Here is a 27,248-nt window from a genome sequence, read left to right as displayed (position 1 = left end):
ACCGCAGACCCGGCTCTGGCCACGAGCACGTATCCTGCTCAGCAGAGAAAACACAGCATCGGCAGTGCGGCTCTGCGGACTGCGGGTCACTGCTTTAAGGTGCCGGGAGGGGGCTCTCACCCAGCACCTCCCCGCTCCTTCACCCGGAGCATCCCACTGGGACTGGCACTTCCAACGGCTTTGCTGCCTGGCGGACGGCTCGACAGCTCTATCGCAGAACAGCAGCCAGATCTTCAAAGATTCCCATGCGAGCACCGAAGGAAGAGCCGGGACCCCGACAGCCTCTGTTCCCAGCTGTGCTGCACGCGGGTTCATCAGAAACATCCCCCTCAGGTCCTGAGCTCCTGGCTCTCCGCCGCGGCTCTCTGCGAGCTGCTGGGGAGCAGCTGGGAGCAGAGACGTGGCTCTGCCCGTGCCCCGAAGCTGGAGAGCAGGATGGGGACACCCACGGAGGCCGGCTGCCTCCAGCCCACGTGCGCAGACCCCGTCTCTGCCCCAGCAGCAGCCTTGCACCGCGTCCTTCCCACGTCCTTCTCCGGCATTACCGTCACCTCCAGCAAGGATGCTTTAATCTCCAGCTCGTTTTTTTCCGTTTCTTTCTCCCATCTGAGCTGCCTCAAGGCCTGGTCTCTGGGCAACAAGATTCAGCTTAACAAAACACCCCCTGTCCCATGGAGCCCTTCAACTCCGAGACTTGGCCCTGCCAGGTCCGAATTGGGGGCACTAACCCCTTTCCCCTGCAGAGCCCCCACGCTGCAGACTACCTCGGGGCGAAGGAGAGCCTTACACCCAAGGGCCCCCGTGCACCCTCTTCCCACGCCACGGGCGCCCCCTTCCCCTCTCTCAGTGCTTGCACGTGCTGCAAGATATTCAGCGCTGGGCTGCCTTGAGGGCAACCTCAAGGGAAGCGTTTGGGGCACGTTAGCCCCTCCATGCGCCTCCCGGACCGTCCCAGCCCGTGCTGCACCCCCAAGCACCCCGCAGGCTCTCCTGCGCAGCTGGATTCATGCCACGCATCCCCTGCTCTGGCCTGTCGGACCCCGCCAGGCCTTACTTCTCAGCCAGCTGCTGCTCCAGGGTTGTGACGAGTTGTTCCAGCCTCTGCTTCTCGGAGCTGCACTCTGCGTACTGCCAACAGCCAGAGGAGGGAGGTTATTTCCAGCTATACCTGCTTCCAAACGGCCTGCCCTGTCCTCAGCCGGGCTCTCAGGCTCTCCCCACCAGCGTCTCTTGCTTCCAAAGCGTTGCTGACCTTGGGCTGTCTCCATTGCCCCGTGGCTAAACCCTACTGCCACATTAATCCAGTTCTGGCCTGAATTACCTGATGTCTCCAGTGTGTTCAAAACCAGAGCAAGGGCAGCCCAGAGTGGGGTTGGGAGAGAGCCCTGCTCTCGGCTGGGCATGGTCCAGCCCACGTGGGCCAGGGACGCCCTAAGGGGCTGCAAGGACTCCTCTGCCGGCGGAGAGGGAAGCAGGCAGTGGACACGTGGGGTGAGCTGGTGGGTGCTGTACAAATCATATCCACGCCTCTCTCATCCACTGCACCCTGTGTCTAGATGGGATGGGATGCTGGGTTGGCTTTCTCACCACGTGCAGCACCAAGCGTGGTGGGGCTGGCTCACAGGGACACCTCAAGGCCCCGGCGCCTGGTGGGACGCAGGTGCCAAACCCTGTTCATGGCCCGCTCCAGCTCCAGGCGCTGCTCCTCCAGCTCCATGTCCCGTGTTTGCAGCACATGCCGGACTTTCTGGAGCTCTTCCCGCACCAGAGCTAGCTCAGAGTCGACTTCCTCTAGGGATGCCTGGGCCGGGGGGGGTGCAGTGTCGGCACGGGTCAACGCTAGGACAGCAGCCGGTGCACAGCCAGTCTCTAGCTGAGTCTGTGCAGCTCATCACAGGCTCAGCCAGCACAACACAGAACCTCAGCCGATGGTGGGTGCCTTGCCCATTCCCTAGCCAGCTGTCACCCACGGGTGCTTTCAGACCGTGAGACCAAATCTTGGCTCCTCAGGGAGGTTTCCCCAGCACCAACAGACAACCTGTGAGATGCCCTGATGCCTGCACTGTGCAGCAAGACCCCCGGTGACCTACAAGGGATGGGGGCTTGTGCACCCAGCAAGATGCAGCCTGTCTCCCGGGGTCCTCGGGAAGGAGCGGAGCGCCGTGCTATCTCCGCCTGATAGTGCGGAGATCCTTGAACAGACAAGGCTGTTGCTAGCTTTTATCAGCCCTGATAGCCACATCGTCTAAACGATCATGGGTAGAAGGGGGCAGATGCTGCAGTATGTGAGACAGTGAGAGCCCATGCCGCTGAGTACGTGGGGCTTCCCCAAACCTACTGCTCTGCCAGCAGTCTCCATGTATTCTAGCACCCTCAGCACCATGGGATCCTGCCACGGCCCCGTCAGGAAGGAAGGGTGGCCTGATCGTTTTTCCCAACACTTAGAGCAAAACAGGTATTGCTGGCCCCAAACAGCCCTGTCTCCAAGCCAGGAAAACCCACAGGGGTGACAGCTGGGGTGACGGGGCTCACGGGTCGGCACCCCAAGCTAGGATGTGGCAGCAGCACCCAGCCCTGCTCACCTGGATGTCTCCAGCTTTCTTCTGCTTCAGCTCCTCCAGCTCCTAGGACCAAGCGGGCAGTGTGAGAGTCGGGGACACCACTGACCTCCTCCCTGCTTCCCTCCTTCCAGGGGACACGCACCAACTCCCAGAGGGTGTCTAGCCTTTCCAAAAATGCCTGTATTCACCCTGGCTATGGCCTGAGTTACTCCCTGGGGAAGAAGGAGAGCCTGAGATGGGTCTTGCTGGGGGTTAGACGTTCCCCCAGCTCCCTTCAGAGCCTCTGGGGAGGCAGGTCCACGCAGGGCACCCTCACCTGGTCTCCCCCAGGACTGCCCCGGGGTGAGGCTTTGGGGGCCCACAGTGCCCATTCCCCCCCACGGCTCGCAAAGGAGCCTGATCCGCATGGCCACGGCAGCGAGGGAGCTAAAGCGGTTCTTCCCCGCACAGCCTGGCGCTGGAGCTGCCAACTGAGCCACACGAAAGAAATGATAACGAAGACCCCGAGGGCACGGGGGAGGACAAGGGAGCACCATCCCAGACACAGAAAGTCCATCTTGAGATAAGGGAGGGAGATACAGCATAGCCTGGGCGGAAGAAACCAGGGATGCTGAAGCCAGTGCGGGAGGTATTTGGGGTTAGGTATAATCCCACTAGTGTATTTTTTTGTTGTTTTTTTTCCCCCTTCTTTTTTGTAACTCTGTTCCACTGAGGCAGACGTAGGTTTTGAGGGAAGTGTATGCTCTTCCTCAAAAATCCTCCCTAGGGGCTGAGTGATCTGATGCACAACACGCTCCTCACCCAGGGCCATTTTTAAAAACCAGAGCATCTCAGTAGGCCTCTAGGTCCGCGGTGCACTTTTCCCAAGGCAGCTGAGGGGTCGCAGGGTGGGTTATCAGAAAAGTGAGGCTGAGAATTGATGTTACAGGCAGGAGGAGGCAGCGACCAGTGACCCAAGATAAATATGGAAAACTCCCCGCAAGGCAGCAAAGAAGCCGGGACCCCTATGAACCTCAAGGCTTTTGCAGGAGCTTGTCATGTACCCAGATGGGGATTTATCCCTGCTACCCCTGGATGAGGCTGGAGCAAGGCTCGGTGAAGAGGTGCCCAGTGATGGTGCTGTGCCCGGACATGTGTGTTTTAGGAGCCTTGGATGTCTCCCACTCTGCTCATGGCAAAGCATCCTGGGGTCCCCTGGCACGTGAACTGCCGTCACCACCATCTAACGTGGTTCAGCTGGGTCGTGCCCTGGACAATCTCTCCCCGCAGACTCGCTGGGTGCCCGATGCAGAAATCCGCACTGTTTGAAGTCAGACAACACCAGTCTGGCCCAAGGGACTATGACGACCCTTTCTGGCCATACCTCTCTCAAAGTCTGCACCAGCTCTTCCTTCTCCTGGCGTGCGGCGACCTCCCTTTGCAGCTCTCGCCGTAGCCTCTCCACCTCGGACAGACGCCCCAGAGGCTCGAAACCCACGGCAGCCTCCTCCGACAGCTCTCCTGGAGTGCCTGAGCCCTGAGGGCTGTGTGGCACAGATTGGAGAGGGCTGAGCCTCTCCTGCGCATGGGACACGGCACCACTGCTGGCCTTCCCATGCCGCGTGAGGAGGAGGATGCTCAGCAGCGGCAACTCTGTGATCCTTAGACATCCTTGCACCCATTGGCTCCCCACTCCCGCTGCAACAGGCAGAGCCAGGCAGCAGCACTCGGACAGCAGCGGTACCTGACCTGCGCCACAAGACCCACCTTTCTGGTGGGGGATGACCCAGTTGCAGGCCAGGGCTTGCAGTGTCACTGGATCTTGCTGGGACCTCGGTCTGCTAGAAAATGCGTGTATAAGACCTTGTTAGATGTGTTCCTCCCACATACAGGGCACACACCTCCTCCTTTCTGTGGGACTGCCCAGGCCTAGAGCTCTGCAGCAGCAGCTCGGGATGCGTCGGTGCATCTCCAGCATCCCCCTCCCCAAACCTCCAGGCACTGCCAAGTTTCACTGGCATTAACCCAAGTTTGTAGATGGGGAAACTGAGGCACGCAGACTGTGATATGCCCAAGGTCTCAGAACAAGTCAGTGGCAAAGTGAAGAAGAGGTTCCTAATTTTTTTAGGGAAGCAATCACGTATGAAGACCCAGAGAGAGGTGCTAGGTGAGCCTGGCAGCCCATCCTTCCCGTGTGGGCTCACCTGCTGCTGTTCTCCCTGTCGGCATTGCAGCTCTTCCCCGTGGCCCTGCAAAGCCTCCTCCAGGTCGGCGCTGTGTGGCCGCAGCACCTGCATCTCCCTCCACTCTGCGGATGGCAACTCCCTGCGAACAGCACCATGCTGGGAAGCCCAGAGAGATGCCCCCAGCATCCCCTAGGCCTTTCTGCAACCTCCTGGTCTTTCCCGCTCATCTTTTTCCTGCTGGCACAAAATCCTCCTCCTCTGCAGCTCTAGCCTCTGCCTCTGAAAGCGCATCGCAGCCCACTCCTCTCCTCTCCCCTCTCCTGCTCGTCCTGGCCCCAGAGCTGCTGGTCCAGCTCCTGCCACAGCGCTTGTGCGTACCCGGCTCTCCAGACTGGCTTGGCGTGTGGGTGCGTGTACCCGTCCCCACGGGTGAAGGCCCTGCCAGGGCAGCGGGGTCCTTCAATCGAAACACCCCCAGGCTCCCAGGACATCACCTGCCTGCTGGCAGCTCCAGCTGGAGGCCCGGCGTCCGCTCCCCAAAGCCCCCCTGGCTCCTCGGTGCAGGGACCAGCTGCCGCGAGAGCTCCTCCAATTGCCAGTGAAGTTGCTCCTTCTCCTGAAAGCCAGGTGAGCCATTGGCGTCCCCTTCCTCCCTGCCACACCGTCCCCAGTGGGGACCTCCAGGTGCCTCGCACCCAGCCCATGGTGTCGATCCCCTGCATGCCCCGAGCACCCTCTCCTCCCCTTGTGGTACCTTGGGGCATCTCGCCCTGTCACTCGAAGCAGGCTCCAGCTTTGCACCAAGCTCGGATACCTTCCACTCCAGCTGGGCCACCTTGCAGGAGAGCTGCTCCCTCTCCTAGCAGGGCCAGGAGGAGATGGCAGTTTGCCAGGCGCCAGCGGGTACATGAGGGTCAAGAGACCTTGGAGAGAGGCTTTTGCTGCCTTTGCTCACCCTGCCGCGCACCAGTGCACCACTCTGAGCACGAACCTGATGTGGCTGAAAACCGATATTTAGGGGCGAATTTGGTTTTAGCCCACGAGCACAAAGAGGGGAGCAAGAGGAGGGACTGGCTCCATCCCGTTTGCAGGAAAATGGACCTGGATCTGCCCTGCTGACAGTGAAACTCCCCCACTGCTCGTGTAATTCAATGAGACTTTAGTACCCAAATCCGCAGGGGGACGCGGGCTGAGGGGAAGAGCGTCTCAGCCTGCGGCTCTTGCTCCATGGACGTACCAAGCCGATGCTCCTGGCGGCCTCTTGCACCCTGCCGATGGCCTCATGCAGGGCTTCATTTGCCTGCAGCAAGCCCATGACCCGCCGGCCATCCGCGCCGTGCCGGTGGTGAGCCAGGCGCCGGCCCTGCGAAGAGAAGGAAGGGGCGAGCTGTGAGTTCACCACTGCGGGGATGCCACCAGGGAAGACACTCGCAATCTGCCCAGCCAAGGGCAGCAGGAGCCACCGTCACCAGGGGCTCTCGTGAGACCAGCGTCAGCGCTGGAGGAATCCCTTGTGGTGAGGGTGACGGTCACCCCGCAGAGGTGCCATGAGTGAACACACGGCACAGCATCCCTCTTCAGGGTTATTTCGGGGAAGAGGCGGAAGGAGGAAAGGAGCGGACCCAACGGGGCTTCCCTGGGTCAGACACTCGCAGAACAATGTCTTTTATACGATGGTCAAGCTTGCAGCAATGAAGGCTACAGACAACAGCTGAATTATGGGACCCAAGGGTGCACGGAAGACCCTGAAACTACAACCCAAATAAAAGAAACCATATGGGATTTTTTTTTTCTATCCTGATTTTTAAGACAAGGTACAAACTTGGACCATGCCACAAGTCAAAGGAGGGCTCAGATCCGTGAAGGGAATTAACCCTCCTCACTCCTCTGGCTCCATGTGATCTCAACAGGAATTGGACACTGAAATACTTCTTGCGAGGTGGCCCGAAACCCGCTGCAGCCACAGCCACTGGCTCCTGCCACCTCCCCGGGAGACAGCACACATCGGTGTGGGGTGTGACCGTGGGACCTCCCTGGAGCAACTGGAGAGGAGCAACTCCCCAGGCAACATGGTTTCGGGAGTCACCCCCCTCGGCAGGGATGCCGGCTGAGCAGGGATCCTCTCTCCCAACCCTGTCCTGCAGGGATGTCTCCTAGGCAAGGTGGTGGTAGAGGGTCCCTCTGCCCTGCTCTGCAGCCTGCAGCGGCCCACACACAGTGTCAAAGAGCCCAAGAGGAGGCAGGGGCAGAGCATCCACCCCTCGCCATGAGGGCACAGGGCCTTGCTGGTGCCCTCCTCCTTGCCATGCCTCCTCTGAGACCGGAGACACCTCCTCTTCCTGATGCTTTCCTTACCCCTGCTGCTGTCCAGCTGGGATCTGGTGAGCCCAGGCAACAGCTCATCCCATGCAGGTTCGTGCTGGCTCTCGCCACCTCCAGCTCCAGGCTGAGGATCCTGGCAGGACACATTCACGCTCATGCAGGAGGCCATATAGCAACTGTGAGAGAGCAGAGACCCCGCACCACTTCCGCAGGCTGCTCTGCCCTCGTATCGCGGGCCGGTTTCCCCAGCGCCATCCCGAATGCCCTTCTGGCCATTCCCTTCCCTTCCTGCACCCCGCTGGCCCTTTGCTCCAGGTTTCCGGGACAGGCCCCAGCTGCCCTGGTTGCACAGTAAAATGCATAACCCCATCACACAGGACCTTGTGGCCAGGAGAGGGGTTAATCTGGCAACGCTGGGCTGGAGGCAAGAGGTACCAGCTGGAGGAGGCTGCTTCTGGGGAGGGAGCAACTCTTCACATTATCTGCCAAGGAGGCAGTAGATGGGATCAACACTTATGTGCTCCCTCCTGCCCTGGCCAGACTGGAACGGGATGGTGAGCAGCACTCCAGGTCCCGAGCCCACAGCTAGGGTAGTGATGGGGGCTCTGGTCCAGAGCCAGGACCTGCAGATGCTGGTGGGGTTTTCAGAGGCACCAAAGGCAGAAGGGACCTGACTCCCAACCAAAGCCAGTGCCTAAACCTTTGGCTCCTCTGAAACCCCCATCCGGCACCACTGGGGAGCAGCAACCCCAGGCCTGAGCAGGGTGCTCCAGGCATGCGGGTGGCCCTCGCCTTGCTCGGTCTCTCTGCAGGGCCCCCAGGCCCTTGCTCTGGTCGCCACTCACTTATCATGCACATCCCCCTTCTGCTCCTGGTCCTCATGACGAGACAGCTCCAGCCACCTCTTCTCCCTCTCTAGGTGGGCCTGCATGTTCTCCATCTGCCATGGGAGAGACGGCATCAAGGGCAAACAGAGTTTTCTTCCCCAGGAAAGAGGACAGTCAGTTGCTTGGGAATTGGCCTCTAAAGGACAGGCATCCCCACATGCGAGTCTCCCCAGCAGACACAAGGCTGGCCAGGCTGCTGGGCTAAACTGGAAGACCTCAAGCTGGGCACATCTGTTTGATCTGATCCTAAGCCCAGGGTATCCCCTATGAAATGGATGGCATGAAACCAACCAGCACTTTGTTCCCCTCTCAGCCCCGTGTCGGGAGGGTAGATGTCTCTTAGAAGACAGCCTCGAGGACCCCGTTTCTCAGCAGCCTTCTCTTCCTTCCTGGCTTTGGAGGAATGCCCACATACCTTTAGCTTGAGGGACAGCAGCTCGGACTTCACCCTGCTGAGATCCACCTCCTGGTCTCCCTCCATCAGCTCTTCCCTGTGCCTCCCCAGCACCCAGGGAGGCTCTCGCAGAGAAGTCACCAGCTCAGCTCGCAGGTCCGGCACAAATCCACCCTGCACCCTTCGAGCCAGGCGCTGCAGGACACCATCTCCTTTTGTGCCCCACTCGGGGAGATGGGATAGCGAATGCCTCTTCCCCACGGACGGGCTCACATGATCCTCAGCACGGTCTGAGCCATTGGCACAAATGCTACCATGAAAAGGAGATCCTGGGTTTCTGTTTTCAAGAAGGGGCTGAGAAATTGGAGCCCCAATGTGGCTAATGGAGGCCGTAGCACTGGCCACAGTATTCCCCATCCACCCCCAGAGCTTCCTGGCCACCTTTGCCTGTTAAATAGGTTCTGGGTGCCCTTTGGAGACAACAAAGAGAGAGTTACAGAGACTGGCATGGCCATGGGGTCCCATTTGGGCACTATGAGTCTCAGGACCTGGCTGGTACCTACAGTCTTCCTCCGCTTTTGGGAGTTGCTTTCGGCCATGCCCAGAGCGCGGGATGTCGGGAGGGGAAGGTGGCTCGGGGTCCCCAGCTTCCCACCCAGCAGCCAGGCTGTTTGGTGCCCCCGGCCCCTTCGGGGGAGGCTAGAAAAGCTCTCCATCCAGCTCCCTCAAGCGTCCAAGGCTCCCACTTGTGAACATCCCACCCACATGGAGTTGTTTCAGCAGGAACGAGCTCCTGCAACAGAGGCATCCACAGCACCGAAACGCGGCTGGTCCTTCCAGGAGCAGACGAAACTCAAGAGCCCAGGTTTGCTCCGGAGAGGCAGCAGGGCCCTCCCAGCTCCCGGCAATGCTTGGGGTCCCGTGGGTGCTTCCAGCACCTCTGGGTGGGCTACACACATCACCAAGCCCTGGGGAAGAGCCTGCTGACAAGGCTGTTGCTGGCCTGTTAACGCACCCCCCCTCGCCATGTATCTCTCTTTTTAAAGATTTCTGTCCTTTCCACCAGGGTGAAGCTTTGGCGATGCTCCTGGTCCAAGGGACAGGGCCCTGCCCTGCTCCCCTGGGGCTCTGCAGCCCCGTTTTCCATCTGACCTCACCTCCCAGTCCCTGCAGAGGGGATCCCGCAGACGGGACTCGTGGATCTGCCGGTGGCGCCGTGCCGGAGACTGAGGAAGGGGACTGATGCACTGAGACATGTCTGAACAAGGCAAGGGACAGTGGTTTGAAGGCAAAGGGGAGAGGAAACACGGCTGCCGCTTTGCACCCAGCCTGCCCCCTTCACCCTCCACCCCCTTGCACCCGAATCACTGCCAGGACACCCACAAGGGCCCAAGGAGCATCATCCCACATCACCCCGCAAGCGCTCGGGGTAACACGAGGCCGGGCAGAGCGTGGCAGTGAGGGCGCGGGGAGCTCGGTGGATGCGGCAGCGGCGGGGACGTGCCAGCACGCTGCGCTGAACGGCTTGCAGGCGCCAGGAAACCCGGCCCAGGCCAGCCGCAGGGTGCACTCCAGCCGCACGCGGGCTGCACCGTGCAACAAGGCCGCGTGGAAAGGGCATTTTCGAAGCCGACGTGCTGAAGCCCTGCAGAGGACAGTCAGCACCGTTACCTCCGCCCGGAAGGGGTCCCGGGAGAGGGGTTTTATGTCGTTCCTGTGCAGCGCTGAGACAGACGGGTGCCGAGGCGCCCAGAGGTCTCTCCTCTGCCTCCCGGCATCCAGCCTGGCCCAGCTGGGAGGCCCCAAGGCAGCACCGAGCTGGTAGCACCCATCACCGCTGTGCCGGGAGGGCGAAGTGGCAAAGCTGCTCCGTCTCCGGCCCGACATGGGATGCTGCTCAGCGCGGCTGGGGCTCAGGCATGTCCTGGCTGCTGCAGATCCCACTGCACACTCCCGGGGGAATCTCCCTGCACCTGGTGCAAGAGGGAGCCGAGGGAGTCCGGCACGTGCACGAGCCCGAGCTGCAAGACGAAAGGTTGGGGATGGCGGATGAGAAGCCCTAGGGGCGGCTCCCCCCAGCTGTCCGTCCACACCGTGCTGCCGGAGCCCGTTCCCTCCTGTTTTGGGAAGGGATGTGGTGGGACCAGGGTGCTGGCTGACCAGCGGGTGCCGAGTTGCCAGGTCAGGAGACAAGGAGAGCCCACCAGGAGAGACTGGCAACCCCATGGTGGATGTGGGGGTCCTGTCCCGAGGGACCCCAACCAGGACCCCGCCATGAGCAATTGGGCAGCCCAGCCGCCCCGGGTGAGCACCCACTGGCAGCGAGGGGAGTGAGGAGCCAGGCAACACAATTCGGGAGGTGCCCGAAAGAAGACGGGAGACACGTTCACAGCATTATCAGGGCCCGGGATAGGGATGGTGACAAACTGTGGCTGTCACCTGGCCCCCAGGACGTCCCACCGGGTGCTGCGAGTGGCGCACACCTGCCCGTGGGCACCTACCTGCCGCTGGCTCGACCGGCGCCGCGGCGGGCTGAGCCTCCAGGGAGCTGGCAGCTGCCCGTCTTGGCCGCCGCAGGCAGGAAATACACTGCTGACGCTGCCAAGGCAACCTGGGTGGCAACGCCGCTCCGGGAACCCGTCGCCCCTTGCCGAGGCTGCGCCGGGCAGGCGGCTGCCAGGAGCGGGCTGGCTTGCCCTCCGTGCCAGCAGGCTCCCGCGGGCCTCCGCTGGGTTATGCACGTCCCGCAGGCCCTCGCCTGCCCGTCCCCTTCGCTCCCTCGCTCGGGAACAAAAGGAAAACTGCAGCGACTGCATCCCTGCCCGAAACCGGCCTCTGCCACCCTCCAGGTGCAAAGGGCCCCCCGGACCCTGCCATGATGAAGTGACATGCCTGCAAACACCCCCAGGCGCTGGCAGAGCAGGGGAGCCAGTGCTTTCCCATGCTTCTCCTTGCGTTTCAGTATTTTCCGCATTATGCCGATGGCACTTACCACATCCAGCTTGACACTTTGCTGCCGTAACTGCTAGGGATGATAATCTGGCCTGCAACCCTCTTCCCTCCGCTCCGGCTCCTCCAGCAGCCACCGCCTGCTGTCCTCCCCCTTCCTCTTGCTTCATGCCCCAAGCTGCCCGGCCGTCCCGCTCCTCACCCCTGCCCAAGCCTTCGCAGAGCAACGCGCTCCCAAGTACGGCCATCGCCTCTTTTTCTCATGACGCACTGGCTATCAATAGCTGCCTTCCCCTTCTACCTTTCCTCTTAGGCTCTTTCCTTATCGGTGGTGGTGTTTGCCTGCAGGGGGATGCCGGCTCCGTGGTGGGACTCCATCCTCCCCCGCAAGCCCTTGCCTTGCCAGCCCTTGCAAGGCTCGGAGATAAGGGCTGCCGAGTTTCAGGTGTTCAAAACTTTGCAAGACAAGATAAAAAACCCACAAGTGTTTGTTTTCTAAATGCACTCTGAGTCCTTCCTGTTCCTGCATTGAGGATGTGAGCGAGCATGGCACTTAGAAGCTTTGTCTCCAACGGCAAGAACTAGAAATGTCTCTTTTTTTGTCCTGAAAGGGGCAATTCTGGTTTAACCACACGTTTCTAGGAGAGGGACCTGAGCAAAGACACGAGACCGGCAGCTGGGCAGCTCCCTCTAACAGACGGGCAGGCTGGCTCCTCCGCCAAGAGCTGCGACGGACCCCTCACAAACCAGAGCCTGGGGACCTTCGCCAGCGCCAGGGCTGGACTCCTTTCCCAGGCCATAAAATTTCCTTCCGGGCTCTTTTTGAAAGTGCTGGGAGAGTGGGATTTCAGTGAATGTGGGACAAATCCTCTCAAAGCTATTGCAAATGGGTAATAACGCGTGAATTATTAGGATCAATATTTGCAAACGTGTCCAAAGGGCAGGTGGCGAAAGGGGCATTACTGTCGGTATTGCGCATTCAAAAAGCAATTGTTTAAATCCCAAAGGCCCAAATCTATAATAAATAATCTGTGCAAAACCCCACAGGAGCCCAAATGCACGTCACCCCTTCCAAGCCTACGGGAACAGTCTTTTGTACATGCCTACAGCGCGTATCACTGCAGATCTCCCAGTTCCTCCGGAGTCAGCCCGTCTGCCCCTGTTTTCTTACGGCACAGACCTCCCAGGTGTTTCCACACCAGGCAGCCGGCAGGGGAAAAGGCCTCTCTGAGCTGCAAGCGATTATCAGTTCAGGAGATATGAAGAGGCAATTTCAGCTCAGCTTTAATGATGGGGAATCGAACGGTCTCTGCCACAGCAAAACCAGGCCCTGGGTCTTGTGTGAACTCGAGATCTTAGCAAACAAAAGGGAGGAGCAACATCTCCACGACTTCATTTGTCTGCAGAGAAGAAAGTCGAGCCAGCATCTGAGACACCTGCAGCGCAGCATCGCGCGCTCACCCTGCCGTTTGTTCTCATTCCCAACACGGAAGACATTCATGCACCGAGTTGCAGGAGACCACTTAGGATCATGACTGTACAGAGACCACATTAGCATGGCTCGAGAAGTGACGGCCCCTGCCCCTGAGATGTGGTAACGCTTCACGTGCATGTCCAGGGTAAGACGGTCCCATCACGATGGTTGAAATGATCCCGTTTTGCGTTGCATTCGCACTGGACTGGGAGCCTGCAAGTCGTCAGTAACTGCACCATGAAGGTAGGCACGTTCCTGCTAGGCCAGTCGCTGGGGTCACTGGCTACGCACTGCGTATTTTTACAGCTCACGGCCTCGTACAAAAGACCGGCCCCTTGCACATGGCCACAAGCGTGTGATGGGAAGAGACAAGGAGATGCAGAGAACCGCCGGCAGGTCGGGACCGGGGTGGGAGCCCAGGAGACGGCTGGGCAGAGAGGCCCTGATGGTGCTGGGAAGGGGCCGTGCCCTGTCCTCCACAGGAAGCCGAAAACCTGCAGCAGTCCCAACGGGTGGAAGGGGAAAGGCTCGCTCCAAGCCCAGCCTGGCGGCCAGCTTCGTCCTGGATGCCTGCCGAGGACTAACGCAGCGACACATCTTGCCGTGGTCAGCCCAGCTCCTTCCCCGGCTACGCAGCCCGGCCGGGCACGGCGGGCAGGCGAGAGCGCTCGACCCCGGCCGCGGGGAGAGGCCGAGCGCGCCCTGTGCTCCAACGGCCCCCGGAGCCCTTCCCGCACCCGAGCCGTGGCGAGGCAGGGGCAGGCCATGGTGAGGAAGACCATGGCGAGGAAAACCACAGTGAGGAAGACCACGGCAAAGAAGGCCGTGGCGATGAAGGGGCAGGCCATGGCAAGAAAGACCGTGGCGAGGAAGACCATGGTGAGGAAGACCATGGCGAGGCAGGGGCAGGCAATGGCGAGGAAGACCATGGTGAGGAAGACCACAGCAAGGAAGGCCGTGGTGAGGAAGGGGCAGGCCATGGCAAGAAAGACCACAGTGAGGAAGGCCGTGGCGAGGCAGGGGCAGGCCATGGCGAGGAAGGCTGTGGCGAGGAAGACCATGGCGAGGAAGACCACGGCGAGGCAGGCCATGGCGAGGCGGGGGCAGGCTGTGGCGAGGAAGACCACAGCGAGGAAGGCCATGGCAAGAAAGGGGCAGGCCATGGCGAGAAAGACCACAGCGAGGAAGGCTGTGGCGAGGAAGGGGCAGGCTGTGGCGAGGAAGACCACAGCGAGGAAGGCCATGGCGAGGCAGGGGCAGGCCATGGCGAGGAAGGCTGTGGCGAGGAAGACCACGGCGAGGAAGACCACGGCGAGGCAGGCCGTGGCGAGGTGGGGGCGGCCCGTGGCGGGGCCCGAGCCCCTGCTCCTCCTCCGGCGCCGGGCAGCCGCGGGGCCGCCCCGCGCTGCGGTCGCTCCCCGGTAGCCGCCAGGCCGCGCCGGGCCCTGCGGGGCGGCGGCCGCGGCGAGCGAGGGGTTAACGCGCCTCCGCCGGGCCACAGAGGCGGCGGCCGGAGCGGCCGGAGCGGCGCCGCGCGGGGCGGGGCGGGGCGGGGCGGGGCGGGGCGGGGCCGGCGAGCGGCGGAAGCGGAAGCGGGAGAGGGAGCGGCGGGCGCTGCTGGGCCGCGCCGGGCAGGGCCGCAGCGGCGAGCGCGGCGCTGAGGGGGCGCGCGGGGGCGGTGAGCGGCGCCGCGGGGCGGGGCGAGGGCGCTCGGGTGGGGTGGGCCGCGGGGTCCCGGCCGGGCGGGCCCAGGGCGGCGGCGGCGGGGAGCGGGGCCCGCGGGGGGGCTCTGAGCGCCGCCGCTGCTCGGGCCGGTGCCCCCGGCTGTAGCCCCCGGCGCAAGCGGCTCCGACGGTGGGTTCCGCTCGGCGGCGGCGGCGGGCGGGCGGCCCGCGAGCGGCAACGGCTCCGGCCCGGCCGCCGCCGCGAGGGAGCCGCGGCCGCCGCGGGGCGAAGCGGGCGACCCCGCTCCCGGCCCGGCCCGGCCCGGCCCGGCCCGGGGGGACTTGCGGGAGACGCGAGGCGAGCGCGTTGCGCCCGGCGCTGGGGCGGCCTCCGAGAGCGCCGTTCCCCTCTGCGCGGCGGTAGTAACACGGCGAAGGGTCCAGGCGCAGCTGGCCTGAGCTCTCTGCTTCCACCTCGCTTTTAGTCGCTGAGGTGTCGCTTCCCGATGTTAATTGCTCAGACTTTTGCTCTTTCACAAGAATGCTTCTACCAAAGTTGCTTTAGGTCTGGTACTTGGTCCCTTCCAGCCCCAACCGTTGTGCAAGTCTGTTGTGAAGGTCTCCTAATTGCGGAGACCTAATGAGGTCTCCTCATCCCAATTTCTGTGGGAATTTTTGCTGTGGCTTTCACAGCTCTTTCCTGCACCCTTTAGGGCGGTCTCTGTCTTCGTCCTTCTTGTTTGGTGGGATAAGAAGCTTTGTGATTCTTCCAGGAAGTGATTAGAGCACGAACCAGTGAGTGTTTGGAGCAGGTGCTAAGCTGGAAATTTCTGATGTCCTTAGATGCATCACTGTAAGAGATACCGGTCCCCTGAGCAGGAGACCTACTTGGGTCACAAATGGAAGAGGAAGAGGTCTCGTAGCAGAGACTACGATGGAAGGTTGCGATACCCACCCCGGAGGGATCTTCCGAGGAGATCACGGTCTAGAAGGTAAGAGCTGGTTTCATCAAAGGTTGACACTTCTGCTAGGCACCTGCTCTGGCATTGGCACATGGCTACAGCTGTGGTGCAGGCGAGATTATGCTCTTGATATATAGTCATCTTTGATCCTGATCATGTTTCAGAGCTGGCATTGAGTGGTGACAGGTTTCATTTCCTGATTGTGGATGAGCTTTAAAACTGTAAATCCCAGAGATGGAGGTAAATGGCTTATTTGTTTGCCTTCTCTTATGCATTTCTGCCTCTCTATCTAGCCAAAAGTTCTTCCCAAAATAATGGCATGTCTTTAATATTAATGAGAGAGAACAGTCTGCCCTGGAATCATGTTTCCCAGCTCTAATGCTACAGAGGCATTAAAGTCTTTCTCTCTTGACAACCCGTTTTCTTCTGAAATTACAACTCAAAGTAAAAATTCTTTTACCTCACCTATACTGCCAGAAAGGAATTATAAATATCTGCTCTTATACCATAATGCTAACTGATCTTTCCTGTTCTGGCCCTGGATTTTAATTTTGATCCTTTTGTTCAGTGTTGCCACGGGAACAAACAAATTAGCACACAGGTGCTGAAAGCACAATGGATGACTATGATCTGATAAAAGGATCTGTGGTGAGGGTTCTGGAATAGAGGCAGGAGTGTTGATAGGGAGCTGCGGGCTGATACTTCACGGTGGGGAACTGAAATAGGTTGGTTGTCCTCGCTGCTCGGTGGTGCTGGAGCGTGTCCGGGTGCTGTTGCACTGGCTCAGCTAGCGACTGAGACTTTAACAGGACAGGTGCAGCTAAAAGGGAACTGAGTTCATCTTTTAAATTCCTTAAATGCTCTATTGTTTAACTTCTGTCCTGGATGTGGTTTTTGTTTACTTGGAAGATGTGCGTTGTGAAATACAACTGATGCACACAATGGACTTTTCCATTTTCATCTAATGGATTATTAGGAACAGATTTGGATGAAAAACCATCTTTTGCTGGGTGAAAACCTTTTTGCCCCTCGAGGCTCAGACTGTGAGCCTCTTACAGGTTTGTTGGTCTCCTCAGTATTTGAGCCCTTCAGATTCTCCACTGTTGTTTCTGAATCCTCTGTGTCTGGAAAGTTCACGCTGAAATTTCACAAAGGTATGTTTCGAGTGGAGTACTGGTGTTGGAATAAAGCTCTATTTTGGTTTTGTTTGTTTGTTTTGGATAGTTTAGTGGTGACCTAAAGCTGCTGCTGTTTTGGCAGACTGTGTGAAGCTATTTGTTCTTGATCCAAGACGAAATGAACCACCTGCTTACTGCACACACATCTGTGTATTGTTAAGCTGTCAGCAAGAGAGCTGACTGTTGCCAAGGTAGAGGGGGGAAAACAACAAAAGCTCCTATTTCCAGAGTGGAGCAGTTGCCACAAGGTGTTGGTCAGAGATGCAGTTGCTCTTTGCTCTCAGCTAGGTGCATAAGACAGCATCAAGCTGGACAGTCATGTGCTCAAAATACTGCTGTTGATCACACTTTGTGTTTATTTTCTCTCATGGAAAGCCAATATGCTGTTCTTTCTCTAAGTTACAACATCTCCTGCTTAAACCCTGGCTTCTCATTCAATGACATGTGAAACAAGACTTGCAGGGAAGGTAGTATTTTATTAGATCAAGAATAACTGTTGGGGTGGGGAAGAGGGTCATGCTTTTGGAGGTACAGGCAAACCATAGTTAAGTGATACCATATTTATTGTACTGTTTAAGAATGTAACTTTAACAGTTCTGCCAGGAAAGCCCATGGGATTGAACTAGGACCTGCAGAGCAAAAAGCAGGAGTTACGGAATTGCGGTCCTAGCTTGAGGCACTTCCAACTCCCAGATGCTCTCTAACTGAGCACAGAGGAGCTGTTCATGTTCTTCAGTCAATTTGCACACACACTACCTAAAACAGCTTATAACTACTGACAAAGAGAACCTTTGTCTTGTGGCCCTTCATAACACACGGTTTACCTTAATGTATTTGCAACCCTTGGTTGTCACTGGAGGCAGAGGTTTGGCTAAACTGCAGAGCCCAAACTTTCTGTGTGGCTTTCACTACTGATCTGTTGAGTTGTTGTGCATGCGTACACTGAAGACTTCGTGTTTAGGGGACTCTGATCCCCACCGGGGGGACGACTAGTGCGTTCCTGCTGCGTTCAACTCTCATTTGTGTAAAAACTAATGAGACTCCTTCCTGGGGGAAGAGAAGTGATGTTAGAAAAATACTTGCATATGGTGGTGGAGGTGGCTCAGATAAGGCAGGCGGCTCAAATCTAGCTCTGAGTATGTGAGTGGTTTTCCCCCTGGCTTCTTGAAATGTGGCAATGCCACACTGTTTTCTTTAGCTAACCTTCTCCTCCTTCTCACCTGAGAAACTTGCCTGAAAAGCGGTCAGCATTTGAGCTGTAGCAGGGTGGTTGTTTGAAGGTAGGATGTTGCTGTTGTTTCCCTGCCACCAGGTAGTGGGAAGAAGAGCTCTTCCTGTCGGCAGGACTCTGGTTTGGTTTTCCCGCTCTTCTGGTTTTTAAAGGGGTTTCTGTTTGTAATGCAGCCATGACAGGATGCCTTACCCCAGGAGATACAGAGACAGGCGGGACAGCGACACCTACAGATTTGAAGACCGAAGCCCGTCTTTTGGAGACGACTATTATTCGACCCGCGCACGGAACTGGAGGCGATCCAGAGGCAGAGAGCAGCACCGCGCAAAGAAGCATCAACATCACTGCCGGAAACGCAGGACCAGGTCTTGTAGCAGTGCCTCCTCGGTGAGTAGCATCCAGAACAAGTTCAGGATTGTTCAGGTTTTTAACTGTTCTTTTACCTCCTTTCAGCTCTGAACACTCTGGGTGAGTACCTCTAATCCCATTTTTGTGTTTGTTTTGATTATGTGGAATGTATAGTCCCAAATCTGTGTCTTGTTAAGCTGGAAGCATTTGTAGCTATTGGGTTTTACTAGTCCAGCCCCTGTAGCTCTATATGTGAGGAAACTAAGCTTGTGTTCTTACGGCCAGGGGAGGGGATCGGTGAAAGCTTCAGCTGGCGCGAACGCGTGATGCGTTGACAAGGCTGAGCCTTGGATGCAGGCCAGGCTGGCTGCTGTATCGGTCATTTTAAGGTTTACACATGACAAGGGTTTCACTTCTGCATATCGATGCTGCTTTGGGGGGTTTTGGTACGCAGTGACGGTACAAAGCACTCCTGTGAAGGCATGTTGGTTTACTTGTGCCGGGATCCTGTACCATATGGGATCCATCAGCTGTATCAAGGCTTACTCTTCTGAGTCATTAGCCATGTGGTTATTAACTCCTGTCCCACAGTACTTAGAGGCTTTCACCTTTTGAGAACATGCACATGTCCTCTTTGCCTGTTTTCACATGAGTGTCCTCGGACTTGAGCTTCTTTGAAAACTTCAGTGTTTTCCACTCTAATTATAATGCAACGTGTTATCCCTTGCCTTAGATATTTGAAGGATTAACAGGAAATATTTGGCACTGGGTGGGGAGACTTGTCCCAAGACCTGGAATGCCCTGGAAGTGTTGTGAGGTATCAGACCAAATGTCAGTGCTTCTCTCGCTCCAGTAAGGAACGCTTCTGTCGTTCACAAGTTCATTGTTTTTAGATATTATTACAACCAAGTGACCAAGTCCTGATCCCTGCAGTTATACTGGATAGCTGCATGGCTTGGAACTTCTGATGGTCTGTTGCTTTCCTCGTTTTATTTCTTTCCGGTTGACTTTTTAAGTTGAGTCTTAGAAAAAGGCAAAGTTATGATTAAAACATTTCCAAGACTGTTTGCGTGTGTGTGTGTGGTGGTACAGTGTGCAGGTTTTGGCTGGTGTGATCTAAATCCTTTGAAGTCTCACAGCTGTCTCAACTGTTCTTTCTACCTTCTTCTCCGTTTCAGCTCACTTTTTAGGGTTTGTTTGTAGGTCGTAATTTTGGACTGGTAGGGGGGTGCGGGGTGCAGTAGAGAAGATGGATGGAAGCTCAGGCATGGAAGTGTAGAGCATTGTTAGCATTTCTTTGGCTTCAGAGACTGTAACTTTTTTCTTTTTTTTTTTTTTAAGGCTAAATAGAAAAGTTCAGGTATTGGGACAGTTTGCTTTGTGGTCCCTGGATCCTTCTGGCAATGTTCGGCTGGTTTTCCAGTAGAAGCTAGTAGTAGCAGGGGTGATTGTGACCTCTTACCTTCAGTGGACACTGGATGTTATGAGTGAAACACTCTCTGTCCTGTTCCTAAAGTTCTTCCAGGCTTAAATTTGCATCCTAAGACGGACGTGCAATACTAGGTCTGTTTGCATTCAGTCAGGCTTGTAGAGGTAGGATCAGTTTTGTTGTTGGTTCTGTGAAGAAGGGAAGGGCTGATTCGTAGCAGGGGCAGGATACGTCTCTGCGTAGCTGGTGGTCTATTAATTGAGGTACAAGAGAGCAGACTACGCAGTGGGAGAACTGCTACTCTGGCTTCTACTGGACAGCTTGTCCAAACTGACAACTTGTATACCCATCGTCATGTTTGCCAGCGGAGAAAATGACGTTCTTCTGGCAAAGCCCTTGTTCTTCTTCCACCTCGTTCCTCTGGTAGCATCCTCTGGTGCTACAGAGGAAGCTGCTCCTCTGTGGCAAATCTCGTGGGGAATGGTGGTGCCAAACCACTGACTGGAGCTACCCAGCTGCTGCTTCCCTTCAGAGAAGAGGGGGGCATTTTCCTGCTTAGAGGCTGCTGCATCAGACACTGTAGCTAATGAGAGAGTTTTCTTTACATACCTGTAGCTGTTGATTACTTTTCTGTTTTGAAGTTAGTTTGTGTCTTGACGTGTCCCTTGCAATATCCCTATCGTTATATATGCTGTGTGCCTTATGAAATGCTGGGATCTGGAAAATCCAACCACCGACGCACCGTCGTCTCCACCTTTGAATGACAACACAATCTGCCATTCGGAACTGCCCGCTGTGTGCGCTTGGTCGTATGCCGTTTCGGGGGGCGGTGTGTACAGAGAAGCCAACAGAGCAGTAAGCGCAGCAGAAGCGTGGAAGATGACAAAGAAGGCCACCTGGTGTGCAGGATCGGCGATTGGCTCCAAGAGCGATGTACAGCCACCTTTCGTAAAACTTTACCTCTCTACTTTCTATCCCCATGTTAGACAAGATCTCTCTTTTTTTGTACTGGAGGGGTCTCTAGTGTTTATTGCTTATAAATGGACTGATCAATAATTGCCTGAGGCAGACAATAGACACTTGAGTTTTAAAGAGTGTAGCAGTGAGAGACAATTTTTGTTTTGACATTTTATTGCTGTGAAATTGCAGGACCTCAGCTCTCGCCAAGCCTCGGAAGTTCACATCCGCTCTTGTTTTCTCTCCTAGATGAAATTGTCGGCAGCCTTGGCGAAGGCACTTTTGGCAAGGTTGTGGAGTGTGTGGACCATGCCAGGTGGGCAACTTTCACTTCCAGATGACTTTCCTGTCCTTTGTGGAACAAGCTCAGACACTCGCAAGTGTGGCAGGATTAATGTTGCCAGTTTTGTGTGGGCCTGGGACTCTGCTGGACTGAAGTGTTGTCACCTCCCCCTTGTCACCATGGTAGAAGTTATTTCTCTTAGCAAGCAGAAAGGGGCCTTGTTCATACCTCAGCCATCCAAGCTTGCAACCTGATGTGTTAAGCCAAGCAGGGGAGTTCAGCAGCTGAGGGCTTAGACACAGACTCTGTTCTGCTGCCCTACTGTAAAAGCAGTGAATTTTGGCAGAGGGATGGGACAGTCAGCTGGGGAAAGTGAACACTTAATCTGCCAGAGTACTGTTTTTCTTTTCTCCTCTCCTGCAATTACACTTCATCCTTGTCTCTTCCTGACCTTCCGTCTGGCTCTGAGCCGTGGGATAAGCGTAGTGCAGGAGCTACTGGGATCCTCCTGCCTCTTCAGAAATCTCTCTGGCACAGTTGGAGAGGAGGTGTCTGCCGGAGTCACGGTGACCTTATCAACTGCTGTGTCAGGACACGGTGTATTTGCAGGGCTTTCTGCAGCTTTCTTAGGAATGTTACTGAGCAATAATAGACTTTCACTTTGAATTTCAATTTGAGTATTTAACTACTGGACAAGGTTGGGGTGAGGGCAGAACATCCAGTCCTCCCATTTGTTATCCAGTGACCTGGCTTTTTTTTTCCCCCCCCCACACACTATCATATGCTCATCCCAAGCTTGCTGAAGGTTACCTCCTCCCTCTGCCCGTTAGTATTTCTTATTTAGCGATTGCCATGTGCTTGCTCAGAGGTCTCTCTGAAAGGCATGTGCAGTGTGGCATGGCTTACCTAAAGGAAGTCAGCGGGAACATGGTCTGTTGTGTACTCTGGGGAAACTCCATACAGCCCTAAAGGCTACTGCAATGTCCTCTTTGCTGTCTGGGCACTTCCACTGCTGTTTGACTGTTCCCCTTCATCCCAGTGAGTTTCTGTCTTGGCCTTTACTAAGGTAGAAATAAAGTTTTGGTGGCAATTTGTGTAGCTCTGTGACTCGTTGCAGGATAAATAAACTACTTCTCATTTTCTTGGGTTTCCACACTGGTTCATGTATACTCAAATCACAGATGTGTTCTGGTTAACTTGAAACATTGGTAATGGTTGGGACTCCCAGCTGTGGACCATCTCATAGCAAAGCTGGACTTTGGCAAAGGGGAAGCTCTTGTCCCTACCAAAGACTGCACGAGTGAAGTTCCTTCTCTGTGCATATTCCCTCCTGAGCACCTAACTCCCATCAAGCAGGCAGCTGCTTCAGATCTGGGCCAAAGCTGTCTTGAAACAAATGGGAGAAGGAAGCTCTTGAAGGCAGGTGGGGAAAGCTAAGGGTGTGTCAGATCCACCTCTTGTGTGTGGATCTCCCCTCAAGCCCAGGGGGGTGGTTCTCTGTTCCAGAATAAACTGGGGGACATTCCTGGACAATGGCGTAAATCCTTGGCAAATCTCGAGAGGAGAGTTGGGACCCAGAACTGGCTAAACCTCTTCCCCTCCCAGTTACTCTAGTCATGTTTTTCAGGATCTGCATTCTCAGTGGATTGAGGATGTGTCTGTGGAGGTGATCTTGTTTTTTTTCTTTGACTTCATCCCTCTGTCTCATTCCTTACAGAGGCAAATCTCAGGTGGCACTGAAAATCATAAAAAATGTTGGAAAGTACCGAGAAGCAGCCAGGCTGGAAATCAATGTCCTGAAGAAAATCAAAGAGAAGGACAAGGAGAACAAATTGTAAGTTCCTACAGAGGCTTCAAGGTAGTCAGTACTCCTTCTAGAGACAAGCCATCTGTGTAGACAGTGTGTAGAGTAGTGCTGGGCTTAGGACTGGAATACCCACTGCTTGCCTCCTGTGTAAAAAAAGAACTGTCTTCTGCCTTTTGGAAGAAGAAAGCCTTTCTCTACTTACATATGCAAATGCTCCTACTGAGTATTTGCATATGTAACTGTAGCAACTGTCGTGCCAGTTCATAGTAAGGATAAGTTAACCCAGTTTCTCTTCTGAGAAGAGCTTGCTGCCTTGTCCCACTTGAGTTGGAGATCTTTATATAAAAAGGTGTTTGAGCAAGGGGAGGTCTCTCCTGTGGAACAAGAAGTGTTGCTGTGCTTCTGAATCTGCTGGCTCAGAGCATTTGCTTACCAGCCGCTTCTGAAGTAGGCAAAGGCTGGGAAAACCGCTGTTCTGGCAGGTCCCTGAATGATGATTAATCCTCACATCCTTCTCTCTGCAGCTTGTGTGTCCTGATGTCAGACTGGTTCAACTTCCATGGCCACATGTGCATTGCCTTCGAGCTTCTAGGCAAGAACACTTTTGAGTTCCTGAAGGAGAATAACTTCCAGCCATACCCTCTCCCTCAGATTCGGCACATGGCCTACCAGCTCTGCCATGCCTTGAGATGTAAGTTACCCCGGCTGGGGCCGGCCTTTGGGCTTGCCAGCAGCTGTTTGTCCTTCAATACTTGCTTGTTCTACCCAGGCATTAATAGTAGCTGAATATTCTAGGTATTTTTTTCCCCTTGTGTGAAGCTTATAAAAAGATGTGAGATGTTGATGTCTGTGGAGGATGGAGCAGGGAAGGGATCTGGAGCAGCAGTCTTTAGGCATGCTTCCTTTTCCTTCTGAAAGGAACGGAAGGGAGACTTGTAAGCTGTCCTTTATAAAAGGTGCCTTGTCCGTGTCAGAAATACCTAGCTAGGCTAGGATGTGCTCCCCAGAATGGTTTGGGAAGAGCTGAGAAGGAGCTGGTTTGTCAGGGTGTCCAGTGCGTGGCTGCTCTAGTCCAGAGCTGGAGCTTCTCTGGGGGCTGAGGGTGCTTTGCTTGGCTCGCTGGGCAGAGCTGTATAGATGGTTTGGTGTGTGTTCTTCTTATAAATCTCTCTTTCTTTTCTCTTTCCTGCTTGTGCAGTTTTACATGACAACCAGCTGACTCACACTGACCTCAAGCCGGAAAACATCTTGTTTGTCAACTCAGATTTTGACACTTTGTACAATGAGAAGAAGGTGGGTTATGTCTGAAAAAGGGGTGAATAGAACAGGAGTAGCTTGCCTCTGGCAGAAATTGGATCTTCCTTGTTCTGTACGTGCCCTAAGGGGCCTCAGAGATCTGTTTAGTTAGAACAAACTGGAAGTTGGGTCTTTTCCTTCTCCCACATCTTCCAGTAGGTTCTGCTTTGGTGGTTCTAGTCCATAAAGTGGAGCACTCAGCTGCTTTCCTTAATGCTGATCAGAGATGTAAAGAGCTCAAAGCTTCACAGTTCTAGTCCTTCTGATTACTAATGCAGACATGGCGGTTCTGGGACTCCTCTCAAAGCCTACCTTAATCCTGAACCAGCTATTGGAAGCACTGAGCACTGCTTGTTTCTTTGCAGAGCTGTGAGGAGAAATCTGTTAGGAACACGAGCATCCGTGTGGCGGACTTTGGAAGTGCCACTTTTGATCACGAACACCACACCACTATTGTTGCTACCCGGCACTACCGTCCACCAGAAGTCATCCTCGGTGAGTAGTGCTGGGATTTTGGGAGTCTTAGCCAGGTGAAGGAGAACAGTTGTCCCAGGGATGCTGTAGGATGATGCCGTCTATAGGAAAATGAGCTGAAAGAGCTCAATTCTGAACATGGCTTGTTCCATGTGAAGGAAAGTAAGCTTGTGATGTCACCTCTGTGGGAGACAAGATGCTCCACCGCCTCAGTGGTCCCAAGGCCCTGACTGCATGAAAATTACCCATGGATAGTGTATGCCCTTCACTGGGAGTACAGAGGGCTAAGAAATGCCAGTAAGACTTGTGAGGTGCTCAGATTGGCTCCAAGGGAGCATGGGGTCAGCACAAGCTGAAATGGAAGTGCCTGTCTCTTGTGAGACCACTTGCCAGCGCAGAGCCCTGCAGAATGCACAGATAACTTTAGGTCTGTCTTCATCCAGTGCTTGCAGTCCTAAAAATAAAATAGGAGAGATCTGGTGGGATTTGCTGGGAGCTCAAAGCTAGCTTTATTCTCTTTGCAGAGCTGGGCTGGGCACAGCCGTGTGATGTCTGGAGTACCGGCTGCATTTTGTTTGAGTATTACCGTGGCTTCACGCTCTTTCAGGTATGACTCTTGCAAAAAGCTTTGTACCCTTTGACCAAACTAAGAAGCCTTAATATCTAAAAAGGCTAGTGCTTAGATGGAGGGAAGGGAAATGCAGACCAGGCACTGAAAATCAGAAATTGACTTTCTACGTGCTAGAATAAGCACCGGAAAGCCTGTAGGTTGAGGACTCATGACTTACTGAAAGGACAAGGTTCAGATCGCTTTGGTTTCTTCACTGTACCTGTGAAGAATAGAAAATGAGAGAGAGAAAATGAAGTTTGAAGGGACCTGCATCATTCCTGACTGAAGCTTGTCTCATCTCACCCTGTACTTGTACAGGTTACAGACCTTTTGTTGTCAGATCTCCAAGTTCTTAAGTAAAGTAATGCACCATTGCTCTCTTCTTTTGCAGACCCATGAGAATCGTGAACATCTTGTCATGATGGAAAAAATCCTTGGGCCAATTCCGTCTCACATGATTCATAAAACCCGGTAAGAATCTGTTCCTGAACTCTGACAGTCCAGTCAACTGCTTGTAGTGGTGAATTAGTCAGAATATCAATCCTCTGTCCACATACCAGGTCTCCGCTATGTGGTTATAACCCTGGGGAGACTTCATGGAGTCTAGAAAAGAGTTTCAGAGGGTGTGTGGTGGCGTGTTTGTGTGTGTGTTGGGGGGGGGGGGGGGAAGGGGTTGTTTTTTTGTGAGCTTGATCACAAGCTTTAGGGGAAATGATTGAGCAGCTTATCTATTGCAGAGATTATAGTGTTAAGCCTGTAAGGCTTAACCTAAAGGGAGCTGTGGTGCTGTATGTGTGTTGAGATGGGCAGCTATTGCTGAGAAACCATCACCTCAAGCAATTCTTAATCCTTCTCAAGCCAAACGGGACTTTTTTTTAGTGTAGTAGCTGCCTGTAGTTTGCATTGTGAGGGAACTGGGTGAGCTGTATTCCTGTCCTGCTCGTGGCCTCTTTGGATCATGGAAACAGTTCCCTGCTCTGTGGCTCTTCCTCTGCAACTCTGAGAAACAGCAGCTTTCCTTCTTTCACCCCTCTAAAGCATATGGATGAAATGTTTTATTCTTCAGGTACAAGGGAGTCTGGCTTGGCTTTCTGTTTCTCTTCTTGAGTAACCATTTTGCTCGTCTCCTGAGATGGAGAGGTACAGAATCTGGGGAGGCATCATCATTGAATCTTACAGGCTGCTGCTTTCCCTCTGCCTGTGTGGATAAGATCTTCTGCATATGATGTCCCCCAAAATAGCCTTACTGACCACTTTCCCTTGCTCATAGGAAACAAAAATACTTCCACAACGGGAACCTGGTATGGGATGAGAACACGTCAGATGGGAGATATGTCCAAGAGAACTGCAAGCCCCTGCGGGTAGGTAGTGCTCAGCTGCTGGTGGAGGTTAGCTCTGGAGCAGGTGACAGCTGTGCTGCCCTTTCAGGCTGGCCCTTGCCAGAGCCAGGTGTGGATTTCCAGGGGCCTGGGATGCTGTTAAAGGGGTGTGGGTGGGTGGGTGTGTACATGTGTGCGCTCCTGGGGGTGGAACTGCTGTGCAGTTCCCCTCCCTGGTCAGTGTTGCGATGTCTAGCTGTTAGTTTGCCATGCTGCAGCAGAATGCAGTGTCTTCGTTTTGGCATCTCCTACAGCATCAAATCACCTCAATTTCAGAGTTCAGGCAGTGGTGGACTGAAGAGTGTGGGACTAGTGGATTCTCTTGGCAGCATAATTGCAGCCACAGGCCTCTCCATGCTTTAGGAGGTAGAAGCAGATCGAGGCCTTGTTACTGGAGTGTTACATCTCTCTCTCCTGCCCTGTTCTGTTTCAGACATACATGCTGCATGACTCGCTGGAACATGCACAGCTCTTTGACTTGATGAGAAGGATGCTAGAATTTGACCCTTCCCAGAGGATCACGTTCTCTGAAGCCCTCCTGCATCCCTTTTTTGTTGGCCTATCTGCAGAGGAAAGGATGCTGTGCGGTCGAAGCGCAAGCCGGGACCTGAGCAGATGACAGTTGGGGTGGGTGATTGCCTGCTGGATTTGTATATACCAGATTGGTCTAGCCTCTGCAGTTCAGCTCTGGTCACCCTCTTCTCTCACAGAGTTCAGAGGTACTGGTGCACACTGTGACATGGACCCTGGATAGGGGAGGGGAAGAAAAGCTACATTGGAAAGCACAGATTTGTCTATTTATATGTTGTAAAGTTAAAATAAAGTGTTTCTTATTGTTTGATACTTCCCTTGTAGGCATGCATAGGGTGTTGTGCTCC

The 27,248-nt window shown here is 55.1% G+C and overlaps 1 protein-coding gene across 2 annotated transcripts; it reads left to right on the top strand.

The window, feature by feature from the left end:
- Positions 1–14,360: 14,360 nt before the first annotated feature.
- On the top strand, positions 14,361–27,213 carry CLK3 (CDC like kinase 3). Of its 2 annotated transcripts, none has more exons than XM_067305273.1 (13): positions 14,361–14,430; positions 15,260–15,408; positions 17,961–18,174; positions 20,404–20,497; positions 20,771–20,837; positions 22,522–22,638; positions 23,136–23,302; positions 23,810–23,904; positions 24,273–24,402; positions 24,906–24,988; positions 25,383–25,462; positions 26,262–26,352; positions 26,804–27,213. In XM_067305273.1, exons 2-13 carry the CDS (start codon positions 15,260–15,262, stop codon positions 26,987–26,989), a joined length of 1,473 nt encoding a protein of 490 aa, XP_067161374.1. In that variant the 5' UTR covers positions 14,361–14,430; the 3' UTR covers positions 26,990–27,213. The 2 variants fall into 2 exon arrangements, with proteins under 2 accessions (XP_067161374.1, XP_067161375.1); XM_067305274.1 differs by lacking the exon at positions 14,361–14,430 and adding an exon at positions 14,589–14,606.
- Positions 27,214–27,248: the final 35 nt, after the last annotated feature.

Source organism: Apteryx mantelli, chromosome 15, assembly GCF_036417845.1.
Source record: "Apteryx mantelli isolate bAptMan1 chromosome 15, bAptMan1.hap1, whole genome shotgun sequence".
NCBI lineage: Eukaryota > Metazoa > Chordata > Aves > Apterygiformes > Apterygidae > Apteryx > Apteryx mantelli.
The sequence above is the reverse complement of the archived record's forward strand: the minus strand, read 5'-3'. Positions and strand labels throughout refer to the sequence as shown.

Coding starts and splice junctions, on each gene's coding strand:
- CLK3 (XM_067305273.1), top strand. CDS start 15,260: ATGCATCACTGTAAGAGATACCGGTCCCCTGAGCAGGAGACCTACTTG. Junction 23,303..23,809: donor GCTCTGCCATGCCTTGAGAT/GTAAGTTACCCC, acceptor CTGCTTGTGCAG/TTTTACATGACAACCAGCTG. Junction 24,989..25,382: donor GTGGCTTCACGCTCTTTCAG/GTATGACTCTTG, acceptor CTTCTTTTGCAG/ACCCATGAGAATCGTGAACA.